This window comes from Colias eurytheme, chromosome 7, assembly GCF_061535395.1.
Source record: "Colias eurytheme isolate Ceu_HAF_F1 chromosome 7, ilColEury1 Martin Lab GWU primary, whole genome shotgun sequence".
NCBI lineage: Eukaryota > Metazoa > Arthropoda > Insecta > Lepidoptera > Pieridae > Colias > Colias eurytheme.
Genome location: NC_142986.1, coordinates 4,980,580 through 4,998,263, shown reverse-complemented (window position 1 = coordinate 4,998,263; position 17,684 = coordinate 4,980,580). Strand labels below are relative to the sequence as shown.

The window sequence follows — 17,684 nt, the reverse complement described above, 5'->3', positions numbered from 1 at the left end:
TACAGAATATACCGACGCAAAACAAAGCTTGGCTCTATATGTCGGGCATTAGAAGTAAATCGAATTAATCCCTTTTGATTGAGCTAGATGTTGATTGTACACACGAATATATTGTTAACAACGGTACGTTAAAAATTGTCCTAAAAAAGTAACAAAACTTCCTCCACACCATTTTAGTACTGGTTGTATATTTATCGAATAAATTGATAGAATTTCTCGTGGCTGCACTCGCGTCAAATTAGATTTGGTGATTGAACAACCACGCTTTTAGTGCTGACACTACGTTTCAATAAATATTGTATTCTAAACTAAATTTTGTTAGAATTTGTGATAGAAAATACCGAATGCAATCGTTTCTAGCTATAATTCAATTTTTGGCAATATTTTCAAAATAGATAGAACTTTTCAATTGCAATACAATAATTTATTAGACAAATTAATGGGTTCAGATTCAGCAAACTGGAATTATAGGTCTATGCGAAATCTAGATCCCTGTAAACATATAATTACATATTTTTTAAACAAACTCTCTTTTGTCCAATTACTTTGCATTTTCATGTTTATTCTGTTTTTATTTTATTATGTTTGTAGATGATAAATATAACTAGGTACCAACATTAAAGTACATATCATTAAGAGTTGATCTCTTGGATAAAATAAAGTCCTTTACTTAACAAATAATAAACGGCAAAAAATCAAACAAACGAAACAATCACTAAATTTTAACAAAGACATAATTAAATTACATGAATCAAAAAGAAGAAAACAAAAATTAAGTACCTTTTACTTTCTTAATTAATGATAAAATGTTTCATACTTTTTCGAAAAAATTCCGCTTACCTTCCAAATAACCGACAATAACATTCAAACATTTACAAGACTGGAAATGTTGCGTGTGCGAATACATTTTATTAACAACACCCGACTATGAGATAATGTAATTATTTTTCATGTCCGCCGCCGAGTTCATTACGAGCTTTTATAAACCACGTAATTAAAATCGTAGCTATATCGCAAACCATGCGTGCCACGTCAAAACTTATTTATGCTATTTATTACGATAATATATATGGGAGATGCGGATAAACAGATTACTCTTATATCAATTAATTAATAGAAATGACGTCGAACTTCGAAATGCTGCCTGGACCCTGAATGAAATTGTGTTTTATTAAAATTTAATAAAGGATTTACGTGCATGCAGAAAGAGGTAAAAATATTTTTTGTAAATATGTATGACTACCATGATTACTCGAATATTTGTGTGGTAACTTAAAGTTATTAAAGAATATAGAAAACCAGTCAAATTTCTTATGAAATTAGTAGCAATAATATTATTAGGATGAAAAATACACCTCACTTCAATTTATTATGGCACATTCTAAGGAGATTGTTTAACAGTAATAATGTCTATGAGTGTGTGTGTCTATGTATGAGTATTTATTGTATGAGTCCTTTTTCCATGTGACAATATTCATTTATTCAAATAGAAAAGTCCATTTAATATAAAATTGTCTAGACCACATACTCCTATGCTACTAATGACATGCGCCTCTCATGAAATAGACCCACGGACCGCTATCGGAGGGTCCTTGAAAACCTTGATAGACCACGAACTAGGGTCAATATGTGACCCATCCTTTCCTGAACTAAAAGTAATGAATTTTCTTGTGTAGTAACAAATAAAATTGCGTTCACGAAATGGTCAGTCGTAATGTTTTATCATGATATTAAATTACTGTTAAATATAATTACAATTATTAATTAAGTTATTATAATATTATGTATCAATCTTTATGAAAATGAAAATATACACATTTAACTACACCGAGCTTGTTTAGTTTCTAAAAAGACCTGTCAAATTATTTTTAACATGATATATTTTGTCCACAGAAGCTGAAGAAATGAAATGAAAATGGTATAAAAATACGAACTACGACTTACAAGTCAAGAAAACGTTCGATATCCAATAAATAGATATAGAAATGAAAACGAGAGGGATCTGAGGACATCTGGCACACTTTAATTTGTTTGCTACCATTGTTATGCTGAATTAATATTCCAATTTATTCGCCTTTTGTATCAGGGCCGTAAATCAATATCTACCGCCTTTTCCCCTAAAACATAGGTCCAGAGTTATTTCTATTTCCCAAATTTTTTAAGGAAGAAATTCGCTAAGATTTATAGTCATAGTAATAAATGAAACTGGACAATTATAGCAATGTTATATTGTGTATAATTTTGATAGACACATTTTATAAATTTTAAGCACTTTTCTTAAATTTCCATCAGAAATTATTTAAGCAAATACGCATCTATACTTATATGCCTTTAACCGCCGTTTAAAGTGGATTTCTTTGTTAACTTATCTCTTTACTGTATATTTATTATTCAAGAATTAAGTAGGATACTAAACTAAAGGGTTGGGATCTGACCACAATAAGTTTTGTCTCCATTAAGTTGATTACAACTAAAAGGTGCGCTTTACGACCGTCCGAGTATGTTACTGGAACGTGTCTACTTATATACTTAATCAAGAAATGTTCCATTCAAGGGATTTCTGTCATGTTTTAATTACAATTAAATTCCAGAATTAAATAGATATTTGTTATCAAAGATAATAAAATATAAATAAGTTTCTCTTTGGAAGATATTTTAGTGTCCTCTATTATTTCATTGGCAAATTAATATATACCTGCAACGCTTTTTAATAATAAGTATTAATATAGACAAGATATTTACTATGACATTTATTGAGTGTTATATTTTAAAGCTAATTTTATAGGTACTCTATGTAATTAATAATTTAAAATACATACAGTCTCATCAAACCAAAATTTCATCCATCAATAAAACATTTCTTCTTGTCACTTATATACTTCAACTTCAAACATATAACCCACTTACACTTGCCCTCAAGGTCTCCAATGTACTATTAATTCAAAGTACTTCGTGGCCGCGCATTAAACACGGAACAATTTTAACTAGAACAAATTGTTTCACGTAGGTAAGGTTCGCGTGAGATCGTCAGCTTACATGGGAATTATCGAAATATTAATGTCGTATTTAATTTTTATAGCGGTACTATATTTCGGCAGTGTACTACGAAAATACAAAATTAAAATATATTTGTAACTGATAGGGGTTATATTTTAGTTAGTCATCGTTTGATAATAGAGTTAAATTTTGAAGTCGGACATTTTATTATTACATAATGAATTACCAATAGTTGGTTCTCAATGAAAATCAAGTTCATAATATTATTCTTTAAGAGCCCTTCTTGCAATTTGATATCTGTTTAACCTTAAATTAGGTATATAATGTTCAATGTATTAACTAACTTTTAATATCCCGTTTTTTTAACTTAGGTATCCGTAATTACATTCTCCGTTATAACGAATAATAGCAAATTTAGAACAGTATTTGAAGATTCTATCACCTTAAAAAAACTTAAGTGTATTACATAATATTATAAGACATTTTAACTATTTATGTGGAGTAGGTATAAGCGTGATAGGCTTAACAGATCAACTCAGGACAAAAAGAGCCTAGAACCACAGCTAGAACTCAAATGATTGAATTATAAAAACTATATAAAATATAAAACAAATCACGTGCCATTCACGCTAATACCTAAAGCAAAATCACACACATGCTAAACATTTCTCTTTAAATAAAGTACTCGAGGTCTACATTTCTTTTCATTCATACATCAAGTTACTTGCTTACTAAAAACTCATTTTCATAATTTCTTTTTAAATGCTTAAGCAATTAAATGACATTCATCTTGGCTTTTCACATTCGGAAAAGTAATTATAAGAAATTGTAATGACGTCTCGTGAGCGGCTTTTGAAATAAGGCTCAAATTAGTTCTAGCATTGATGTGCATGGGTATCCTCCGACATATAATATATAAAACATGCTAATATAATGCCTATAATGTATATATCTATTATCATTATGACAAAATCCTATCGATTATTTATACTTATATCATACAGATAGTTTGGATGTTTTAAAAGATATAACTCTATGCCACATATAAATTATACTGAATATATTGCAATGAAGCTACAATTACTATTGTAGCTTATAAATAAATACAAGGCTTTGTTTTTGTGGTTTGTATCGTGGGTGGAACCAAGATTCTGTATGATACTACAATGAATATTTTATATTGCTATTCTACATTTTAAACAATTAATCATAATGACATTATAAAAAATAGGTATATTGTGAAGAATAACAATCTGTATCTGAAAAAAGCCCCAGAAAAAAAAAACCGACAACCATTACACACACTTCCTACAAATCTTCATCAATGTTGTGGACATAAAAGACATTTTCATCAAAATACGTTATAATTAGAAGCTCGGCCAGATGTCCGCAAGTTAAAATAAATCATAATTAATCGTTTCGTTCCACACCCGTCGCCTTAATAGAGAGTTTTCCACCGTCGGCAATGTTTTCTTAGCGACGTAATAAATTAATCTCCATTCAAGTCCCTCGAAGTCAGAAAGAATGGAAGAAATCTAATGATTAGTGCTTTATCTTGCATTTCTGCCTGCAGCTTTGCTTTGTTAATTATAACCATTATTAGAACTGGCTTATTGTATTTCCTATTCTATTAAACATTCATTTGAAAGAAATAAATGTATTTTTTATTTTAGTACTTAGGTAAGCAAAAGATATATCAACTTAAGTTATCAAGTTACGTTAACTTAACTTAACTTAACTTAACTATATATTAACTTAACAAATTCATCCGATTCAGTTCATCGAATACCTACAATGTACATGAGTCTCATCCTCACTCTATATGACGATTTTATTCCCGAGGGCTTTGTTGTTATTTTCTACGAATTGATTTTACTAAACATGAATAAGCTTGAACAAATATTTAACATGAATATGTAAAGTAAATAATTAAGATAAATAGTTACTGGAATTGGTTTCAACGTTCCAAAGAATCAGCTCGTATATTTATTTATTTATTATTTTTTCCACAAAAACAAACAAACTTCTATAAAGTGCTTGTGAATAAACTTGTGAATTTCGGAGAATAAAGATAACTTCAAATTTGAATCAAAAGAGGTTATCCTTTATACTTTACAGATTTACAGGTGACCCGTCTGTCTTTTACTCCCTCCTATCTAAAATGAGTAAAAATCATTGTTATTTATAATAACATAGGTATTACTTTGCAATGAAGATATTCTGACAACATCTATAATAGTGAGTGAAGTCTAACAAGTTCGCTTCGACAATAAAACTTAATAACAATGCCTATTTCTGAATCAAAAGTTATACAAAGCGTAGCGAATCATGAAATTGGCATTGAAGGTAACAGTATTTCCATGAATTTATTCTAAAGCATTCTGTGATTTGAAGTAGTTTATTATTTGAATATGTTCACATAAATAACGTGTAGACGTACATAAATTTATAGGTACATAGAGTCTAGTCTGTGTCCAATTAAATAAAAATATATAACTTATGAAGGAAAAGTGAATAATTACCTAATTATCTTAATGAATATAATCCGCTTTCTAGTATTAAATACACGATTACAATATAAATGAAAATATTATTTTTACAGCTCTACATTTTCGTATTAAATCTTCGTTGTATCGTTAATACATATAAAAATATTTATTTCATATTAAGTAATGCATTTTAAAATGCTTATTGTATTCATTAAATAATATTCTGCTTTCCTCATACAATTTGAGTTAATACAAAATTTTAATAATCTTCCTTTATAATGATTTCACGAATCAAAGAGAGATGCGGACTAAACGCAATTAACAAGACGAGCTCTTGTCATAAAGAGTATTTAAACTGTGAATTAAGAGATCTATTGAAGGAATGCTTTTATTTTTAATTGCGTATTACGACAACATTTTTAGCTTTAAAAAATACATTTACATTATTGTGTAACTATATTCGTTTATTTAATATATTAAAATTATATATTAAGACTTTTACCTATACAGGGTGACTGGTAATTCGACGTGATCCTTCAAAGGGGTTATACTAGAGGTCATTTGCAACAAATTAAGTCCAGTTAACCAGGTGTCAAAAATGGATGGTTATTGAGCTATGATCCTTTTCTTTTTGAGGTGATGCAAGTTTTGGGCAAGTTTTTTTTTTAAACTGATCGCTCATTCTTCGGCTTTCAAAAAAATATCAATTGAATGTTAACAGTGTAGTAGTTTTTTCATAATTAATTGTTTTTGGTAAAAAGGCAGAAAATATTCATATCAAAATCCGTCATAGCTCAATAACCATCCATTTTTGACCCCCGGTTAACTGGACTTAATTTGTTGAAAATGACCTCTAGTATAACCCCTTTGAAGGATCACGTCGAATTACCAGTCACCCTGTATATAGGTAAAAGTCTGATATTCTCTAATAAGATAATTTATTACTCGAATACCTAAATAGTCCTAGTAGGTACTCCAATCACATTTTGATAATAGAGTTCTCAATTAAAAGAAAAAATTAAAATGTAAACAAACACGATCTTTATAGCAGTACATTTCAGCATCATTTTGCTGTATAATTTAAAATCGATGGAGCGTATGACATATTTCTCAGCATACCGAAACGATAGGCCTTGGTTGCGGGCAACCACTGACCTTTCCAACATACCGGGCCGTTTAAGGCGCGGGACATATACAAGCGGCGCGGCGCGCATCGGGCGCGCTGTTGGCGTCCGAAAATGATATTTATATAGAGTGGTTAAATGCATTTTCTTCATGCATAATTTAGTAAAATTATGTTTTTTGTGCTAAAAGAGATTTGAAAGTAACGTTAATTTGAAAGTAACGATTTTGTTTTGATAATTCCTTGTAAGTAAATAGCGAGGATAACCCCACGATTGCAAATATATCTTTGTTGGAAATGTTGGAATTTACTTGGAAAATTTTATAGTACTTTTAAAGTAATTTTAAAGTAGTACTGGTGTAATGATGGAAGAAAAGAAGGTTAAAATAACACAAAATTTATATTGTACTAGCGGTCCGCCCCGGCTTCGCCCGTGGTACATATTTCGCAATAAAAGGTAGCCTATGTTCTTTCTCAGGGTCTAAAGATTATCTGTGCCAAATTTCATCAAAATCGGTCCAGTACCTAGTTTATGCGTGAAAACCATACATACATACATACATACATACATACATACATACATACATACCTTTCCTCTTTATAATATTAGTATAGATAAAATATGGTTTTCAAACACAGGTTTACATTTAAACCATATAAATCTTATCATTAAAATCTCAGTTCAAAAGTATTTACAGTACTGATCATTCCACAATATTATTACAATTACAAATAAATAAAAAACACAATCAAAATCAGGATTATCTTTATTTCTGACATTGTAAATACATGGGAACTTTCATTATGCTCTTCTTCATTTTCACTTTCCCTACTGCCATCACCTGTGTAAATCATTTCATCGATTAATTCAATTCACCTTTAAAAACAAAACGAAGAAGGGTATGTAATAGCAGCTCTATATAATTCCACACAGAGAGAACACATTTTTGACTGACAGGCTACCGTCTCCTACCACCCGATTTGTTTTTGATTGTGTATGACCGTGAATTGACCTCTATTTGGATGCGATGGGGGAAGCGCGCCTGCGGTACGCCTGCGGTACGCCCGCGGCGCAACCGTGGCGTGCCGCCTCGTCGCCTTTCCAAAATTCTTTCATACAAAATGTATAAGAAGGACGTGGTGCAAAACAGATTCAAGAGGTGCGCTTATGGCACGCCCGCGCCCGCGCCGCTTGTGTTTGACCCGCGCCTAATGAATGTAATAGTTTCTGAGTAATGTAGCTAAATAGTGTCTATTTATATGTGCATACATGGTAATGGATCATATAACACCTTTCAGTAGTTGTAAATATAGAGTGCTTTATAATATGTACAAATGTATTTGATAAGTTTTATTGCAATTTGTACATCTTGAATATGATATCAATGATGCGATTACATAATGATGACGTTTATTAACCGAACAATGCGATAAACTTGCATAATTAAATTTTTTTTAATAATTTTATTTTCATAATTTTCATAAATTTTTGTTTTTAACCCGTAACCCGTTTTGTAGTCGCGTATATCTATAAAAGTGACGTGTGCGGGCGCGTGGTCTACAAGGGTATAGGTACCATTTTTAAAACAAGAAAAAGTGCACAAATAAATTAAAAAGTCTGTTTATTTATTTATCAATCTTCATTACTATAATATATTTTCTATTTAAAATAATCAACAAAACATACAACCATATATTTTATGAATAGAAAAACAACTACAACAAAAAATATTTATTTATTTATTTATTTATACTCTTTATTGTGCTGCCAAAATACATAAAATACAAACGAAACTTATTCTAAGAGAAAAACAGCACAGAAGGCGGCCTTATCACTTAAGAGTGATCTCTTCCAGGCAACCAACTGATAGAAAGGATAAATAATAAACTAGAAATAGGAGGTAGGTAGGTAGAAAGTATACGCAAAGATAAATAAATAATAATGTTATACAAAGATAACAAAATACTATTAAATAAAGATTATAGATAAACTAAACACTAGATATAAAATAAACACATACATAAACAAAAATAAACATAACATAAGTAAAAAAATATATACCTATATATATATATATATATATATATATACATTTACATACATATGAATACATATACATATAAAATAATAAAAGACAAAGGACAAGGAGTCATTAAAGAAATAATATACATATTATAATACATATAATGAGCTAAATATGCTATACCGAGTCAAAAGCCAAATTTAAATAGTGATTTCGGACGAGATTTTTAAAACAAGCAAGGGATTGGGCTTGTCTGATGTTTATCGGCAGTTCATTCCATAGGTTTATAGCAGTGACTGTAAAGGAATTACCAAAGTAATGAGTGCGACGAAAAGGAGTAGACAGAACAAGCCTATCGACCGAACGAAGAGAATAGCTTTCACAATGCAGGAAGTTGAATTTCGTTTTAAGATAGGAGGGGGTCTTAGGGTCAAAAAGGATACGGTACAGGAGAAGCAAATAATGCACATTCCGGCGAAGACGAATTGGGAGCCACTTGAGTTTCTTGCGGAAAGAGGAGACGTGGTCGTATTTACGGAGACCAAATACGAACCGAATACCGTAATTCTGAAGTCGCTCAAGTTTGTCTAGTTGCTCAACTGTTAAATCAGGAAAGCATGCATCAGCGTAATCAATAATGGGAAGGAGTAGGGACTGTGCTAACATAATTTTTGTCGGTATGGGTAAGAAGTTACGCAGACGTCGTAGAGAACTAGACGCGGCGTAAAATTTCCGACCAAGTTCTTGAATCTGGTGAGACCAAGATAAAGTTTGATCTAAGTGAATACCTAAGTTTTTAACATGCTTACTAAAAGGTATTATAACACCGTTAATATGTACAGCAGGCAATATACCCCAGTCAACCTCAGATATTTGGTAAGGACTACCAACTACAATAACCTGGCTTTTTGCGGGGTTGATCTTAAGGCCGAATTGATCGCACCAAATGACAATTTTAGCCAGTTCATTGTTAATAAAATGAACAGCATTTGGTAGTTCATCGAGCGTAGAATGGGTATAAATTTGTAAGTCGTCAGCAAACATATGGCACAGTACAGCAAAATACCTCTTTTTCAGTCGTAATACCACATAATTCACATTATATAAGATCAAAAAAATATATACATAAAAAAGTACTAGTCTAATCAGTATTTTGCAAACAAAATAAGCACACAATTTCAAAATGGTCAGAACATATACTGTCAGAATATATAAAATTTTTGCACACCTTTCGTGTGTTTCAATTACGGGCTCTAACGCAGTCATGGTACCGACCAGAAGAATTTCTTCGAATTGGTCCTGCTGTCGATGGCCGGGTTTCTAGGTGTGGAAGAACTAAGAAATCTTCTATTTTGAGGAATAGGAGTCTAATGCCGGCGGCACTTGCATGCCATGTGTGGATGCGCCATTAGGTGTGGCAGGGGTTACATCCAAGCCAGCGCCGTCCATGAGGAAACCACGATGTTGAATAGATTCAAAGTTTTTATTTGCTAAATGTGTGCATAGCGTATTGAAGATACACCTCATGGTTACAAGCCATCTTCTTGAATTTCTGGACATGAACAATAAAAGAGAGTAACAATACAGTGAACACTTTTATCAACCAGATATATTATTTTCGGTTTCAATTTATCTCCAGTATAGGCATCTACTGCTGCTTCTCTACATGGTCTTCTATACTATCTGAACTTGACTAGTCGCCACCAAGATCATCACGACAATCCATAAATATCTAAGTAACTGTTTTTACAAGCAAATATAAATAAATACATTATAAAATTAATAATTTATGAGTCTGTAACATTATTTTTAAAATCACAATATAATATTTGTAAAAATAAATGAAATAGTCACAACAAAAAACTTACGTAGTTGGTCGCGCGGCATACGTACGTAGACTGCGAATTTTGTGGAGCTCCTGTTGCACAACTACGCGCACCCGACTCTCCGCGCTGAACTTAGTGCATACGGCAATTATTCAACTTAGAGTGCACGAAGGATGAAATAACTGGAGCTATCAGATTTTTAGAAATTTGCAATTTTGTATCACTGGATTACACGTGTAGACCACGCGACTACTGTAGGGTTAAGTGTTTAATTTATGTGTTTTTCTTATTTGTTACTTCACTTTCTTTTCATAGAATAACTACATCATTAAGAAATATTTATATTAATACTTTTACAAGCTTCTTAATAGGTAGAGATCATTTGTTTAAACTTTCAGAGCGGTCGCGGTGCTGTGATCAAATCCTTTGATCGATCGAAAGATTTATCACTTCGACACAATACAATACAACTTCAAACATTTCGTAATATATCGCGTTTGTCTTTTTACTAAAATAAATGCATAGGTACATGCATTTAAAAATATAAAATAATCAACTGACAAGGTGAACTTCCACGTGCTTCGTGTATGTCAAGTTTCATTGGCACGCAATATCCTCCACCAGTATAATAGCAAAGGTTTAATAGCTTCGTTAGAACATAGACTCGTTAAATTTTAAAGGTACAATTTTAGCACCATTTTCACAAAAAAAAGTATATATAGAGCCCAAAGTAAATGTATTTATTTACATATTGCTTTCTTATAGTCTATGTTTTTCATAAGTACTAGAAATTCATCATTTACAATATTTAACCAATTCCAGGTTTTTTACCAGAAGGTTCCTCTGGAATTAAACCCCAGAGAGATATAAAGCACCCCTCCTATACACTGTAAAGTTACGTTAAACATAATATATTCAATTCAAACCTGTGATAAGACCGATCAACTCAACAAACAAATAAACAAACTTTTCGGCTTTATTATAGATATTAGTATTGACAGACAATAATTTATCAATCCCAGAAAAATGATCCGGTTGTTGTCGAGGCTTAGAACATGATCACGTCTGGGCCATGAAATGTATAAAAAAATAATGAAAATAAAAAAATTACAAGATTAAATAAATATATTTCGTCATCGGAATAAATGAATATACAAAAACAAAACTGAACTTTGTGTTATATTTTTACTCACGCAACTTTCAAAAATATTTTTTCTCCAGTCGAATTATTTTCACAGCTCACCGCATTTGGCTATAAAAGAGTTTCGTGTAATTATTTAAAAAAATAATTCTGATTTATACTTAATTGCTGAAAATCAAACAAATTTACTCAAAGCACCTTTGTTCACTTCTTTTCGTCTGAAATGTTATAAATTATTTAAATAAATATACATTTAAAAGAAACAGTTCAAATAATTGTAAAATCTAAACGAAACACTAGTTGAATTTAATACTTTATGACTCACAAATACAGCAGGATTCTGGACAATAGTGTTCGTTAGGAGCTAGATAGCAGTTTTAGATGAAAAAACCTAGACGAGAAGCACTATGCGTCAACACAATTCTCTGACAACTTTTATCTATCTAGGTATCTAGATTGACGCAAGGTACTTTGTGACTACCTGCCTAGAAATAGACCGGCCTGCGTCATATCTGTGAAGTTTTTACTCTATGTTAGAAAACATAAAACATTCTAAACTTTAATAAAAGACATGAATTATTCATTGAGTTTGTTTTTAACTCGCTTTTACATCGTAGGTCTTGTAAATCTAAGCTAACAATGTTATATAGATATAAAGAAAACATTCTCATAAAACAGTTTATACGTTCGAAAAGATTCTTATGAACATTATACATATTCATTGTTTACTTATACTACTACTAATTTGAAAAATATTACTCACACAATGGGCAAGTCACACGAGCAGAATGATACATAGAAAATTATTAACTTCAAACATATTTAATAAATTCACCCTTGGGCTTGGTTTATGTTCCCAAACCTTGAGCTATGTAGTTGAAACATTATTTGCATAGCAATAGTTCAAAGTGCAATTAATGATTTATTCGGTAATATAAATATAGAGTTGGTAGCCTTATGAGTAAATTATTGGTGAACCTAGTAAGGTATAAGGCGTGTATGATGTATACTTTGACCAGGTGAAATGTGATAGTGTTATATGGAAGATGGAATATAGTGTTTGTATCAAATTGTTAATTTAAACCTTTGGTTTCTCGTAACTTGCTTTCAGCGAAACAGTCCAAGCTCAAATATGAACATCATCTAAGAGCTCTATATACTATAGATAGTTCTACTAATTACCACATATGAAGGATAGAATTGAGGAATAATCGAATTACATAAAAAAAACATAATGTTTAGGAATTTTACACAAAATTTATATTTATGGGAAATCAAAATTGGTAAATAATAAAAAATCATGGTATTTTTAAAAAGCTTTTGAAATATGCCCGTTAAAAGCACCGGTATTTTTTTTTATCTTTTGATTTTTTTTAATAATAATATGCTGCTGTAAAATAGGCAATCTAATATAGGCGTTCTTAAAGACATTAAGAAGTATGCACATACATTCTATCATATGATAAATATATAGATTATAGATTCATTATATCATACATAGAGCAAAAAATGAATACTTATGTCTCTTGTTTTTGCTATGTATCTAAAGTATAGCCCTACCTACGCCCTAATAAATAATTGAATTGATTTCATTACAAAAAGTGACCAAGGCGTGCTAGAGAATTGTTCTAAAAACATTGCATTTAGCCTCATATCAAATTAAATATATCTTGCACATGTACCAACCACTTTCAAGCAGCCGGTCAATAGCCTAAAAATTAAATCTAAAGCAAGGACATTTAGCATTTGTCGCAAAAATAAAATATTGCAAGTCGTATGACGCAGAGCAAAAAATTCCTTCACTTTTTTATTATACTAAAAGAGATTATGTCTATACTAATATTATAAAGAGGAAAGGTTTGTAATTATGTATGTATGGTTTTCACGCATAAACTACTGGACCGATTTCAAAAATTCTTTCACCATTAGACTGAGCAACATAGGCTAGGTTTTATCCCAGAAATCCCACGGGAACGGGAACTATGCGGGTTTTTATTTGAAGACGCGGGCGAGGCCGCAGGCGGAAAGCTAGTATAAAATAATTTAAAAATATTTCTCGATCGATCCATTCAATCTGATTTACGTAAAACACATTTTTTCTACAATTAACAATAACCATGAAAGTGTTTACATACAATTTCAAGATTAAAGCGGAAAGGAAAATTAAAACTTTATTTTTTTTTTAGTTATTTCATTTTAATTAGGATAGGGTACTGGGTGGTACTGGCACTTCCGATAACGCAATTTATGCGTCAGCTATAAGTAATTCTAAGCTCCACACAGCGTGTCGCCAAAATACAACAGACTTCAGGTTCCCACGATTTGAGGTCTATACCAAGGCAATACTAATTTATAGCTAAATTAAATTATAAATATTAATAATACAAACAAAGGCTTACGTCTCAAATTCTCAATCATACTTAAATTATCTTCCAAAAAAGAAAACAAGAAATACATATCTATTTTCAAAACAATAATGTCAAACTTTTAACGGAATTTCTTTTCATTCTTAATAACTTTACTATTAGGTACTATATTATAATATGTAAACTATCAAATTATGTACAATGATTCACCTTTGTTCAAAGCAACGTGTAATTTTAATTACACATAGTTAATGCAATATTTCGCTCCAGTAACCCAGTATGTTAAGAAACCTAGAACAAAGAATTCATTTAAATAGGCACATACAAATTATATTGACAGAATCATTTGAGAAATGTAATCCCGTGAGAAAGTCATGCATTGTTATGCCTAGTTAGAAACGTCTATCCGCTTAATTATTTAAATATATGGCTTAAAATGTTCTCATAGCAATTTAACAAATTCTAGCTTTTATATAATTATGTTACATCAGCCAACACGGTGTTTTTTTTTATTGCCCATAAAATATTACATTAGGTATGAACTTACTTGGTGAATGTGGTAATTAAAGCATTCGTGAATCTGTATGAAATTTTGAAACTAAATAGGAGTTAAATATGTCTATTTATACAATTATTATACTCAACAGGTTTTTTTTATATATTAAGCGTACGCTTCCTGTGATTGACGATCATGACCCAATACATATTCGAACAACATGCTAAATCACAAGTATTAATGATATCTTTTATTTATAAAATATTTCATTATCCAATATAACTGTGATACAATTCCACCATCACGTAATTTTCAAAACGAGTTAGAATTATATTACCTAGATCTGCCTATATGCCCTTGAAATTCTTACATTAAGTAGGACATCCAATTATTAAGTAACTTAAAAATATCTATCTTTAGTTTTTTAAAAGTAATGAAGATAATAAAGAACATAATATTATCTTTATTAAGCAAGGCTTAATTCTAAAGGATTGGCAAAAGTATAATTTTCTATTGGTCACACCCCTCTTATTTAGTATTCTGCAATACATAGATATTGTTTTATGATACAGATGTATTAGGATTCACAGCATTTCACAATGTATAAAAAATAAACATTATTGTGGTATTAGCCACATAAATTGTAATGTGTCAAAGAGCTGCTTTATATGGTATGCATGGTATGAATACTTTTTCCAATATCACCCACGAGTTGACATTTAAACGAGTTCAAAGATACTTCCAGGGGACGATACCTTTAATCCTCACCTGAATGTCACTTCCTTGATATGTCCAAGCATCCGTTGCTTACATATATGTAGTGTGAGTGATATACATTTTCGCGGTCAGATCTCGGGACCCTTCCAATATACTTCAAGGCCTTCACTGTTCATATAAAGCCTGTTGACCCGCCTGCCACGACACACTTTGTTACTTTCACGCGAGCAGTGCACATTTTGAGCAAAAATGTACAGGCTCATTACGTTCGCCTTTGTTATCGCGGCTGTCGCGTGTCAGCAACAGGAGGGCGCGAGGCGCGTCCCGAAATACGCAGGTGATCCGAGAACCGCTGCTATCGTGCAGGAAGCGCGGTATCTCAGTGGAAACGGTGCTTTCGGTGCCGCGTACCAACAAGAAGATGGTATCAACTTCAAGGAGGAAACCGACGCGGACGGCAACAGGAGAGGCAGCTACTCTTACATCGACCCAAATGGACAGAAAAAGACAGTGAACTACATCGCTGGTAAAAATGGATTCCAAGCTGTCGGTGACCACATCCCGACTGCTCCCCAACCCGCCGCGCCCACGCCTGGATACACCCCAGACCCCCGTTACCAGCCACCAGAATACCAATCCAACCAATACAGTTCTCCTCAACAATACTCCGCACCTCAGCAATACACCGCACCCCAGCAGTACTCCGCTCCTCGCTCTAACTACAACGCCAAACCCAGTGTAGACGATGGTCAATACCACCCAGAGTTGTATGAACAAGGAAACTACGTGGCCCCTCAACCTCAATACCAACCACAACAGTACCAAGCTCAAACTCAATACCAACCTCAGCCGCAGCCTCAGTCTCAGTTCCCAGCGAACAACATTTACCCCGGTGTGCAACAAGCTCAATACAGTGGTGTGCAAACCCAGCAATACAATGCCCCCCAGGCTAGGGAGCAATACTACGAGCCAACCACTCCCCCACCAGCAAGATTCTTTCCCCCTGGCAAGTTCAGTTTGAACAGAGCTCCTGACGGTTACACTTACTCATTCCACAAAGTTTAAATCTGTAGGTCGTTCCTCGGCGATGGAAATTGTGAAACACATTATATCGTCGAGTTGTAGAGTCGCGCGGTGCACATGCACCGCTGCTTTAGAGCATTTCTGTATTGTTGTTTTGCTGTGATATTGTGTGTTGACGGACAGTTCAATGTTGTTTTGTTTTTGCAGAGGAGAGTTGGTTACGAAATGCGTACGAAAATTTGTAAATAAATGTAGCTGTACATAAATTATAAACCATTTTTTAAATAAAATGTATTCCTTGCCAATTATGTAGTAATCTGTGTATTTTATGTACCTATTCTGTTCTCCTAGACTGAAGTGTCATATTTCTTTTTTTAACACTTAATAATATTATTTTATATTTGAATATAAAGCGATTTCAACTTTCCACAAATAAATAGTTTTGAAAACTCCATATAAATAATTTAAGCGTTTGTGTACTTGATAATATTATCATGTTAATTAATGAGATAATCACATTTTATAGTGTTGTTACTCATAGAAGAATTAGTTAGATTAACATGTATATAACGAAAGGAAATACCTATTAATTAGCTACTTCCGAAATGGAAAGCAGTAAATAAACAATAGCCTTCCTTTATTACTTTTAACTTGTTTTTCCAAAATACAAAAATAGCATGCAGCATGGTAATGCGGAAATGCCAAAAAGTGCACAGCGACCCCTCAAGATGGTGTCCACTTTTCGCTTTTTTGCCTACAATAAAAGTTGTTAACTTCCTGCTACACAAGGTTCCAACGAGGTGGCAGTGTCCGCATTCTACAGAACTTGCACAAGCCCAACTAGATCACCTTAACGCTTATAAACGCTATTATTATTTCCAACCAGTGAATTGCCACGCCTTTCATTTACCCTGCCTACAATAATACAGCGAGAAGCCATATCTCAGATTTCGTAATGGTGAAACGTACGTTATTTGGTACTTGGCTATGTCTCAAATAAAATTAAATTTCGAAATAAATTTAGTTTTGTATTAATTGGAGCACGTGTACACATTACGTTTATTTATATCTAATGTTATGTAACAGAGACTTTCTGAGACAAAATATAATTAACTGATAAAGGTGTGTTCAATGAATGATTGGTTACTAAGATAAGAAACGTAAATAGATACAATTAGATAACATTTGTTTTTAATAATATTTCGAATTATCACGCATAATATTTAACTGTAAACTGTAACTGTAGCATTTAACTACTTTAAGTGTAAAATGCATATTATTTTACTTGAAGGTGGAGATAAATTTAAAATCCCGTTTAAGGTCGTTTGAATTTGAAGGATTTTAGATGATTATTCAATAATAATTATTACCTAATATTTCCCGGTATTAAAATAATGAACATGTAACGATGAACGAACGAACACTGAAAACATAAAAAAAACAGATTAAACTCTCGAATCTCTTTATCACCAATGATTCCAA

The 17,684-nt window shown here is 32.0% G+C and overlaps 2 protein-coding genes across 2 annotated transcripts in view; both read left to right on the top strand.

The window, feature by feature from the left end:
- Positions 1–17,684, top strand: part of LOC149907015 (uncharacterized) — a 251,513-nt gene that overhangs the window by 175,607 nt on the left and 58,222 nt on the right. The gene's annotated exons all lie outside the window — the stretch shown is intronic.
- Cpr100A (Cuticular protein 100A) lies at positions 15,371–16,510 on the top strand. The gene has a single exon (XM_090104072.1). The coding sequence runs from the start codon at positions 15,429–15,431 to the stop codon at positions 16,242–16,244; it is 816 nt and encodes a 271-aa protein (XP_089960198.1). The 5' UTR covers positions 15,371–15,428; the 3' UTR covers positions 16,245–16,510.

Coding starts and splice junctions, on each gene's coding strand:
- Cpr100A (XM_090104072.1), top strand. CDS start 15,429: ATGTACAGGCTCATTACGTTCGCCTTTGTTATCGCGGCTGTCGCGTGT.